Here is a 12,098-nt window from a genome sequence, read left to right as displayed (position 1 = left end):
ACATCTCTAGTTCATTCCAGCTCAGGTTGGGCCTAGTTATTTACAATTTTAGTATTCTATAATTTAAGTGCACAACTGTGGGTTCTCCCCCAATTCTACCCATGTGTCTGCCCACCTTCAAACTATACACCACCACATTTAGGTGTCATGTTATAGAACAGTATGTAGGTCGAATATTGGCATTTAGGAATGCTAATATTCTTAGGGTTACCAGATTTTACTTGCGTAAAATCTGGACCCATAGACCTGCCCCCAGGCATGCCCAGTTCTACCCATCTCTGCCCTGTTACACCCATGCCCCAGTCTCACACCTAGCCCCCCCTAAGCCTGTTCTCGTCGGTCGGGAGAGCATCCGTGCATGCGTGGATGCGACACGATGAAGTCATGTACACGTGCGCGTGTGCCTGATGTCACCGTGTTGCATTCGCACATGCACGGATGCCTCCTCCCGACGCGATCTTAAGAGGAAGGTTTTCAAGCCCCGGACAAAGTGCCGGGTTTTGAAAAGCCATCTGGGCGTCCGGACATGTCCTCTAAAAAGAGGACATGTCCGGCTAAATCCAAACATCTGGTAACCCTAAGTATTCTGGCATTTTAGGTATGTTTTTGGCACCGTCTTTATACAGTAGAATTAGCACTAGTGCCACATGTACAAATTTCCCATTTTGGCCCAGATTAAGTAAACAATACCTGAAGTTAGGCACCTAGATAGACATGCCTAGCCAATCTAGACACTTAACTTAATTATTCAATTTGGTTTAATCTGTATCGTTAATTAAAAAGTGCCATTAAAAGCAATTTTAAAAATAATAATTAGCTGGCATGTGCCTATTACTTTGAAGTATGCATCTACTCCGAGGTGCCTACCAGAAAGTAGGCATGGTTAAGGGCAGATTCTGGGCAAATTTGGGGCATGGTTTGACTTAGGCATTGGTAGGCGCCTAAGGTGCACTCATTTAGGCTAAGAAAACCCTGGCATAAATGGGAGTGCACCAAAATGTACCTTAGGTTTCAATGCCTACCCATGCCTATGAGCGCATATTCACCACTAGGGATGATTCTATAAACAGCGCCTTGTGGATGATTTACAATTACACTCCTCAGCACCTAAAAGTTAGGTGCCTTTTATAGAATCATGTACTTTTGTCCTTAGGAAGTAATTTTACAGGAGCCACTTAGATTTAGGCATCAAGAACATGTGTAAGGTCTGATCTTCCATAGTTGGCATAGATAATAGAATGAAGTTGAGACCACCTGAGGAAGAAGTTGCCATCCAGTATTATGCCAAGGCTGTGGACCTGGTCCTTCACAGTCAGAGTTGTCGATTCCCACATCAAGAATAATATGGCTTGCATTATTAATATGCATTAAACTAATTTAATGCTCATTAATAAATGAGGCCTTTAAGTTGTAAATATAGAATGACACGGGGACAGAATTTGTCCCTGTCTCTGCTGTTAACCGCGGGAAACCATCCCCGTGTCATTCTTTAAGGAGAAAGGGAAGAATGAGAGTATGAATGGGCAGAGTCACTGACCCTCAAGCCTAGGGTTACCGGACATCCGGATTTCCCCGGACGTCCTCTTTTAAAGGATGTCTTGGCTTCCGGAAGGCTTTTCAAACCCTGGCAGTTTGTCCGGGTTTTGAAAAGCTGGTGAGATCAGGACCAGGGCTGGCGTGCATCTGCGCATGATCCTACACATAATCCCCTCCTCCCCTAGTCAATTTACTATACTCCAAATCTGGGCCTCGATCCCTACCAAATTCACAGCTCCGCTCCCAAGAAAACCCTCTCCCTCAGGGGTTGGAATTGGTGGTGCAGTGGAGCCAGGTGTCAGCCATCCTTTACTGCAGCTTAGGTTGGCACCAGACCACATAATGGCGCTGATGATTCCTAGTGGTAGTCTCATGATATGAGGGGAGGCCTTTTCCTGGGGGTCAGGGCTATTGATTTGGTGGTGGGCCCAGATTTGGGGGTTTGTCCATTGATTGGGAGGTTGGGATTGGATCAGTGGGTAAAGGGTTTTGTGAGGTGGGAGAATCAGAGAATGCGGAGTTTGTATGAGAGGGGACTGGAGGGTGCAAGATTGGTTGCACCACCCCAGCCAGCTATCAGTGTCACAATTAGCCAGGACTGTATTACAACCTGGGCCAATAGCGCTGTGGGTATGTGGTATTAGCCCTGCTATGTAACTCAGTGCCCCTTTAATGTCTGCCTTGTGTGGCAAATGCAGAGCATGTCACCTGCATTTACCATACTCCCTTTGTATTTACCACACAGTAATGCAAAATTTACCATTTCTTAATATAAGGGTCCTTTGGAGCAAATTCCCAAAAAGATGCCGTTAATTAAGTGGCATAGGCACCCCTGCTTAACTTAATCATTTTAATTGGTTCAGTCGGTACAATAATTGACTGCACTGATTAAAAACCAATTACAACATTGTTAAAAAACGTGGAAACAATGTCCCGACTAAAGAGGAGCCTAAGGGCAACTATGGCCACTATAGGCGTGGTTAACGCCGGAAGTGGCCTTAGGCGGCTCTGTAAAAGCGATTTTCATGGAAGGTTGGTACTAGAAGTGTAGGCCTTTAAAACCCTGGCCTGCATTTCTGGCGCCTACCTTTCACATAGCTGTGATTCTCCAAATGGCGCCATTGTGTAAATGACGCACGATCAGCGGCCATTTGCAGAATCTGACCCTTAGTGACTTATATGTACGAACCCAGTTTTGGACTACGAGGACAAGAATAAATGCTTCTTCACTTTGAATCCAACCTGAAAATAATACAGAATATAGTAATAAAGACACTTACTTGGCCTGGAAGGCGTTGTTGGTTCCCCTGTGGTCAAGGTCGTGGCACAGGCATCCAACAATCACAGCCAAAATTTCTATATCACTCAGAATTTCCTGAAACCCTGCTGTCTGATGAGAGAAAAAAAATATCATAGATAATTCTCATAGGCAGCAAGAGCAGCTTAAAGTAACACATCTGGGGAACAATCAGCCCTGTTTTCACACTATTGTTATTATTTAAGTCGAGGTAGAAAAAGTGATTCATTGCCATATTATAAATTCCATATTATGTCAGGTCAAATGTGGAACGGGTTTAGTCTTTCTGTCATGTTACATTTCTATGCTCTATTCCCCAGTCCCAAACATATTGAAACTGCTACGTGGCATAGCTATGAAATACTTATGATCAAGTCAGGCTATCAGGATATTTTCTGGAACAGTTATCACAACTGTATTGTTAATCTATGTCTTAGATAATAATGCCTTTGAATAATTTAAAATGTTTTCTAAAATGTGAACAGTATCTTCCCATGCTTCCAGTTCCATGCCACACTTTGGATTTCTCAAGTGATCAATGACTGTTACTCCTAGCATACTCTACCCTAACGCTTGCACGGAAACCGTTCCTAACCAAGTAGAGTGAGGCATTTTCTAGGGGATTATATATTTATTTCTTTGTATTTATTAACCACCTTTATGAAGAGATTCACCCATGATGGTGATATATGGTGCCTAGTGATATGCATTATTTTCACATAGATTTTGTAGCACGGTACAGTGTTATAGTGAAAGAAAGGCGCCAAAACTGCAGATGCCATGTGTGAGCAATGCTGCATTTTTAAAGAAGTTTATTTGGTTTGATGAATCATGAAACAATAATTAACACAGATATATATATTTTTTTACTGGGCTTTATCAACTGAGGGGAGATACGATTGAAGTCTACAAAATCCTGAGTGGTGTAGAACGGGTACAAGTGGATCAATTTTTCACTCCGTCAAAAATTACAGACTAGGGGACACTCGAAGTTACAGGGAAATACTTTTAAAATCAATAGGAGGAAATATTTTTCACTCAGAGAATAGTTAAGCTCTGGAATGCATTACCAGAGGTTGTGGTAAGAACGTGTAACTGGTTTTAAAAAAAGGTTTGGAAAATTTCCTGGAAGAAAAGTCCATAGTCTGTTATTGAGAAAGACATGGGGGAAGCATGGAATGTTGCTACTCTTTGAGTTTTGGCCAGATACTAGGGACCTGGATTGGCCACCGTGAAAATGGGCTTTTGGGCTTGATAGACCATTGGTCTTACCCAGTAAGGCTATGGGCTCCTTTTATCAAGCCACGCACGATGTTTCATCACGCGCTAACTCATGCACTGGCCATAAAGTACTTGATGTCAAGGTTTATTATAAATATTCTTCACAAATATTACAAATGGTGCAGGTAATGTCAATCCATACAACACACATCAATGAATAGTGGTGTAGACCTAACACGGTCCTTGTTTCAACTATGAATGGCTTCTTCAGGGGTCCACATGTCAAATGCCACAAAACTTAATTATGCATGAAGCATACAACGGTGTGCGAAGAATGACTTGCACATGTGCTTAATGTAGTTCTTCAGTTCCAAGTCCTGCCCTGCTTCCCTTCATGCGCTTCCCCAGGCCTAGACCAAGCAATGATCCACCATACTATTTACTGTATATGATCATCTTAAGGTGGCCAAACAGGTTGAAAAGTCAACAGGAAAGTTAGAAGGATACTTGAATGCATAGGGAGAGGTATGGCCAGTAGGACAAAGGAGGTATTGATGCCCCTGTATAAGATTCTGATGAGACCTAATTTAGAATATTGTGTACAATTCTGGAGACTACCTTCATAAATATATAAAAAGGATGGAGTTGGTCCAGAGGAAGGCTACTAAAATGGTCAGCGGTCTTCATCATAAGGCTTACAGGGACAGACTTAAAGATCTCAACATGTATACTTTGGAGAAAAGGTGGGAGAGACATTTAAATACCTACGTGGCATAAATGCCCATGAGGTGAGTCTCTTTCAGTTGAAAGGAAACTCTAGAGCAGTAGTTCCCAACCCTGTCCTGGAGGATCACCAGACAGGTTTTCAGGATACCCCTAATGAATATGCAAGGGGCAGATTTTCATGCCTGTCACCTCCATTATATGCAGATCTCTCTCATGCATATTCATTAGGACAATCACAAAAACCCGATTGGCTGGTCGTCCTCTAGGCCTGGGTTGAGAACCACTGCTCTAGAGTGAGAGGGCATATGATGAAGTTAAGTGGTAATAGGCTCAGGAGTAGCCTAAGAAAAATATTTTTTTTTTTTTAAATAAAAAGGGTGATAGATGAATGGAATAGTCTCCCGATAGAGGTGATGGAGACAGACTGTATCTGAATTCATGAAAGTGTGAGACAGGCACATGGGAATCTCTTAGGAAGAGGAGGAGATGGGCAGACCTGATGGGCCATTTGGCCTTTATCTGCTGTCATGTTTCTATGTTTATGAAGACAGTGGTGTGTAAAGACATTTTTTCATGCCTGCTTTAAAAAATTCATAATTAATAAGCTGCTTCACATGCTTTTGCATTGCAGCAGCTCATTATTTATGAATTTACTTAATCATTTTCAGGTAGCAGACCATAGAGATAAGTTGCTACGTAGGTGGGTCAAAATGTGTGCATTTTCTTGCAGAATGCTAACACACACAAATATACAAAACGAAAATGTTTCAGTATTTGTATGAAGTCTGAGTGCTCTTTCATGCGTTGCAGCCCTTTGTGAAAATAAAATTGCTGTGTGGTAACTAATGGCTGGATTTCTCTAATATCGCCAGTACAATCTGACAGACCGCTGTCACGGCCATAAATGTAATGATTTCAAAAAGATGAGTCATTCTCAAAGAACCGCGCATGCAAATGAGGTTTGCGGAGGTTCACACAGGGTCATCAAATTTACATGAGAAGAGTCGCTGGTGATAGCGATACGCACATGTGGAGAATAGTCCACAGAAAGAGGCATAAATGTGCACATGTGCCAGAAAAAGCTATGCAGTAGGCATGCATATTGTGAGCATGCCTTATTGGAGTGCAATATATGAACATGTCCTAGGCATGCATCATACATGGCTTCCCCTGTCTGCTTTTGAGATTTTTTTAACCCCCCAACTATTATATTACTATAATTTATGTGAATGGTGTATTTTTTAAAAATATTTTATCATGAGCAACAGCCAGAAACACATGTCTAAGATGTGCTTTTTACAGTGCCAGCACTCCTGGACCAGGCGGTAATTTTTTGGTCATCAAAAAACGGCGTTGCACTTGGAGAATCACCCGGTGATGATAAAGAATCACCCAGAGTGCTCTTTAAAATATTAATGAGTCCATTTTACTTCCATTTTAATATTAATGTAATACATTAATTGTAATACATTTGCTTGGCAGAGTTGGAGGCTGCTAGAAAGCTTGGAAAGACCACGGTGGCCGTTCTGATAATCGGGTGGTAAAATACTGCACGCTAAACCCCCTGGTGCCATTTTAGCAACCATCATTAAAGGCTCAGGAAGTTTTGAGTATAAGGCCCTAAGTTTGTATTTGAAACAATGGAGGATGAAGTGATGTGCCCTATGGCACAAGGAATGTCAGTAGGAGAAGCAAGATTTGAATGCTGGCTCTCAGCCTACTGCTCTGATTCTTAGCAGAGCATTATCTGTTCTATAATGATTATATTTTTCATTTCATAGTATACTTGTAATATTTAGATGCTACTGGAAACAGTAGGTGCTTGCAACAGATTATATAAGTGCTAATTAAGATTCACAGTTAGCCTTTTCAAGCACGGCTGCTTCCATCCTGGTTTCACCCAATTACATTCATGGGCCATTGAGCTTGTAGTCCTTCTTCTTGTAGGAAAATAAAACTACAAATCCCAGTATGCAATCTAGGATAAAACCAAGACTGTATCAGCTAATCCTGAAAAAAAAAAAACCCAAAAAACAAACACCACAAAACTGGAGGCAGATCACAATGCTAAATGATATGAGCAGCTGAAAATATTTATTTACTTTGTAAGGCTTAAAGAATATTACAGGCTTTATTTTATGCTATTTCATGCCTCATAAATTATTAGATTTTAAAAAAGACAGCACAGATCTGCTTTACAGTACTGCAATCTGCAATCAAACAGAGGAAGCTGTGGTATAGACTATAGAAAACCACTGCTTCCATTTTATTTTTCACTCATCTATAAGAATACGGCTGTGGAATGTGGCCTTAGAGTGCCATCTGGAGGAAACTTTTTTTTTTTTTTTATAATTTTTATCAGTCAAGCAGCCAATACAAAAAACATGGAACACAAAGCATACATCAATGCAACCCAACAACAGTGCAAATAGGCCAGGAAGGGTACTGAAAAAAACATCAGCAGGATGGTAGCAAATTAATAGCCATACGTGAAACCACTCAAGGTCTGCATTGCTCAGTGAGTTTTCAAAACCTGGTTGCACTTGTCTCAATTGTACAATGTCCATTTCTGTTCAGTTTTGGGGTATCAGACGGCCTTTCTTAGTTGGGTGATGGAGGGAATCAAACCAAACAAATCTGCCCTGCCCTTCTAGCTACCCAGTTAATTATAGCATATGGGGCAAAATGGGGCACTAGAAGTCAAAGTAGCCATTTCTACTATAAAGTCACTAGGTACAGGAGCAAGTGGGGATCACTCTTGCCACTAAGACCTCCTCAGGAAAGGGACATATACAATCAAAACTACCTCAATTTAACCAGATGTCTAGAACAACAGAGCAAGTTTTGCGTAGACACATTAATATTTTGTGGGCATACCCCTGCTTTCAACATACATGAGTTCTAATTTCCTATGGTCGCAATAGCAATTTATGTGACATTTTGAGTCCAAGTGCCCTTAGATCAGTACCGACAGAGCAGACTGTGCAGGTTGCTCTGGGACATCGCAGTTGTGGCAATTGCTCAATATGTTCTTTCATGATTGAGTCCGATGTGTTTACTCATCCTGAAACGGGTCGGGTTTACAATCTCCAGAATGTAAACTCGTGTGTGATCGAGGGGGGTCATATATATCATCTTGTGCCCCTGTTCTGTGCTATATATGGGTCATACTTCTTGCCGGTTGAAGACTAGATTACTTGAGCAGAGACCGTGTTTAAATACCCGACGTAAGGAAGAACCTATGGTTGCACATTGCCTTGAGGCTCATCATGAATTCAGTTCTTTGCATTGCACTGTGATTGAGTACCTCCCTTATACAGCTAGATGTGAGGACTGGAGGCATCAGCTGAGACAGAGAGAACAACGCTGGATATTTCTACTGCAATCAGTCCAGCCAATTGGATTGAACGCCAGTATTGAATGGGCGGCATTCTTTGGCTGAAGCTGAGTAAGGATTGGTTTGCTGGTTTAAGGGGCGGAGTTTGGATTGGTTGAAGAGCTGAGAACTGCTGTGTCTCTTTGCACCAGTAATACATTGTATGTGAGTTCTGTATGGAGGGTCCTGAATCATTGCACTTTGGAGTCAGCTGGGACTCCACTGGCAGATAAGTCTTTTCGCTTTTTCTGCTCCTGTTGCAAGATTGATGACTGTTTTACTTTTATGCAGATTAATCCACACTTTGAATTTATGATTTTGTGGCATGCCTTTTGTGAAGGTGGTTTTTTGGGGGGCTGTCTACAGTGCCTTTTTTTTCCCACCGTATTTGATTTAACACACATGTGCAAGTAGTTTCAATTGGCCCGCTTGCTTAAATAGAAGTGGAGTTTTTTGCCATATGAAGCTGAACTGAGGCTTTTTCTCCACTTCTTTTTCTTTTCTCCTCTCTCTCTCTTTCTGTGAGTAAGTGAGTGTAGTGAGTGTGTGGTGGATGGTAAGGCCCCTGGTTTTTCCATATAGGGCATAAATTGAGGTAGTTTTGATCACTCTTGCCCCCATCACCCCATTGGACCATCAGGAAATAAGGCCTGGGGGGACTCCTCGGGAAGTGATATGGTCTACTCCATGTTCCGAGGGAAGGGAGGTGGATTGGAGCTAGTGCCCAGTGGCTGGGAGGAATGGGGACTGGAACTCATATGGATAGGGGGAGGACAGTGTACATTGCAGTATGGGTGTAGCCAGATACCCAAATGGGTAGGCATGTGAGCCCTAACTAGGGTTACCATGTTTCAAGCTGCAAAACCCCAGACACATGGCCCTGCCTTGCTCTGCCTCTGGCCCTACCCCACCCAGTTCCGCCTTCTGCTTTGCCCCTTTCCACCCCAGCCCCTCCCCTATAAACCTCCTCTCTTCTTTCCTGACAAGCTTGTCTGGCCTTTCCAAAACCTGGACAAACTGCCAGGTTTTGGAAAGTGAGTCTGGGCCTGGACAGTCTTCTAAAGCAGTGGTCCCCAACCCTGTCCTGGAGGACCACCAGGCCAATCGGGTTTTCAGGCTAGCCCTAATGAATATGCATGGAACGGATTTGCATGCCTGTCACTTCCATAATATGCAAATCTCTCTCATGCATATTCATTAGGGCTGGCCTGGAAACCCGATTGGCCTAGTGGTCCTCCAGGACAGAGTTGGGGACCACTGCTCTAAAAAGAGAACTTGTCTGGGTTTTCCCAGAAGTCTGGTAACCATAGTGCAGGGAGAGAGATGAATGGAGGCTTTAGCTGCAGGTGGCCCTTACCATTGGGCTGCTTTGAGCATGCGCCTGGGCTAATTTAATGGTAGCTTTGCCCCTGGAAATCCAAGTCTATATGTCAGATATGGATGTCCATTCTCCTGTATTTTTAGAACAGAATCTGCTGACATACAGCCTGTTCTAAAATACTGTATGAGAGAAATAGACATCCAAGTGCTGGCTATGTCCAGCATGAACATCCATTTTACAAACTAAAACATCTAAACTATGAATGAATTAAAACAAGGGACATGTTCAACTGTGTGGCAGCATCGGAAAGTCCATATCATAAAAATGGCCAACTGTTGACCAGAGTGAAGAGCCAAAGGTTGCAGATTTGAATCCCATCATAGCTCTTTAGAAATGCCTTTCTTTAAAAAAAAAAAAAAAATTAATTGTGAACTATCTAGGGACAGAAAAATACCTATTATGACTTCCCTTACTCCCTCCGGTAGAGAACTGCTCAATTGGAGCACCTTTCTGTAACCTGGACCTGCCAAGTATTATGTTTAAATACGAACATCCATCGTTTTGGACATTGATGTACATCCCTTCTCCTTCTTCAGTCAGTTGGACATCCATCTTTTAACCCTTCCATAACCTTGCTAAAACATGCCAAGACCATGCCCCTCGCCATTTAGATGTACAAGACCCAGACAATCGCAATAATCATGACACCAGCCACAGAACCCTTGCAAATACACCTTGGTTTAATTTGAAATTTAAGGCAAATAAAATGGTGAACATGTATGGCTAAATTGTAAAGAGGAATGCTTTTAATTGATTGGCATATTAAATTATATGGAGCAAGTTGCCAGAATTCTTTTTCTCTGTTTCGCAAGGAAATTGCCAATACAGTTTGTTTACTTACAATACAGGAACAAGATGAGTTCATTTTTTTCTGAGAATTAAGAGTACATGTCAGAGTGATCCTGATAAAGGCTCTGGTCAACATGTGCTGAGGTTCAAAGGAAGGACACCTCTTCTTGAAAAAAAAAACCCACGGTGTAGCCCTCAGAAAGTGGACATACAACAGAGTTGTTTTTTGAATCTGTACCATATAAGCATGAATTGCATATTCCTATATGGAGGGACATGTCAGCAAAGTAGGGATGGACCAAAGAATTTCCAGCACACTAAAATAGGAAGTCCTAATCAAAAAGCACCAACTTTAAAAAGACCTGACACAGGCTGTGTTTCGGTGGTAGAACCACCTGACTGAGGGGTCAAAAATACTCTGTCAAATGTGTGGTAAATGTGTAAGGTACTGTTAGAGCATTTTGCAACCATTGTCTATGCCATTGAGAGGAGACATTTGGTGGCTATTTTACATTGAATGTTGCTTCAACTGTACCTCAATAAAACAAAAGGTATGCCCTGCTTTGGTTTTTACTGATGTCTTAAGTAGACATATACTGGTCCAGTTTTAATTTTAAGTTTTAATTCTGGTTTCAGTTTTGATCAGAGACGTTACACCCTGAGGCAGCTGAATAGTGAAACGCTGACCATCGGCGGTGTACCGATCAACTAAGATAAGTTGAAATTTTCATCTATCGTACAGTATTTTTCATCACACTTTAACTCAGTGCAGTGTTTGCTCAATGCAAAGGAGGTTTTTTAGCCAGTGAGGTGAACGCTCCACCACCGCTATTCCATCATTGTGGAGGTGGGAGGGCCCTTGTCTGAGGCTTTTTCCTCCGTTTAAAATTGACATCTCAACCTGCACTTTGTTTTTAACATACCATCAGACAGTGTGCATCTTACCATTGTGAAGTGTTTTTTTGAATTATAGTTGGTTTTTCACATTATCCGAGTCTTTTTGGCTTCAACTGTACCTTACATACACATAACAGCACCATACACATTTACCACACATTTGACAGTGTAGTTGCAACCCCTTAGGCAGGCAGTTCTGCCAAAACGCAGTCTGTGTTGGGTTTTTAAAAAGTTGTTTCTTTTTGATTATAAGGACTTTCTATTTTAGTGCGCTGGAAATTCTTTGGTTCAACCCTACTTTGTTTCTTTTGGATTTTTTCCTTCCTTTGGGCTCATATTGGGACATGAAAACAGCCATGGCATATAAGAGAGGATGATGTGGCTAGAGTAGTATGGGGTAGAGGCATCCAAGAGGAAAGAGCCAGCTTGTCGAGCTGTGAGATCCTGGGGCAGACCCATGATTTAATCCTTAGGAGTAAGGATTGCATATAACAGACCCCCCCAGGGCATCTCTATGTAGAATAAGGAGAAAACCTGGAATTCCGGGGTGGAGTGTGGCATAGTGGTTAAAGCTATAGCCTCAGCACCTTGAAGATGTGAGTTCAAACCCACACTTCTATTTATGACCCTGGGCAAATCACTTAATTCCCCCATTGCCCCAGGTACATTAGACAGACAGGGAAAATGTCTGAGTACCTGAATAAATTCATGTAAACCATTCTGAGCTCCCTTGGGAGAATAGTTTAGAAAATTAAATAACAAATTCTCATTAAGCAGGAAACTGTAGTGGTTTCACTTTCTGACATATAAAACAGAAGAGGACATATATCTTATGTTGTAAGAATTGTTAAATGCAAGGTAATTTCTGAGCAATA

At 41.9% G+C, this 12,098-nt stretch overlaps 1 protein-coding gene across 1 annotated transcript in view; it reads right to left on the bottom strand.

The window, feature by feature from the left end:
* Positions 1-12,098, bottom strand: part of PDE11A (phosphodiesterase 11A) — a 568,355-nt gene that overhangs the window by 123,598 nt on the left and 432,659 nt on the right. The window contains exon 13 of the mRNA XM_033946286.1: positions 2,817-2,926. Coding sequence (XP_033802177.1) covers positions 2,817-2,926 — 110 coding nt within the window. The remainder of the gene's footprint in view (positions 1-2,816; positions 2,927-12,098) is intronic.

The sequence above is a fragment of the Geotrypetes seraphini genome, chromosome 5 (genome assembly GCF_902459505.1).
Source record: "Geotrypetes seraphini chromosome 5, aGeoSer1.1, whole genome shotgun sequence".
Lineage (NCBI taxonomy): Eukaryota > Metazoa > Chordata > Amphibia > Gymnophiona > Dermophiidae > Geotrypetes > Geotrypetes seraphini.
Note: the sequence above shows the minus strand (reverse complement) of the source record. Positions and strands in the feature narration are given on the sequence as shown.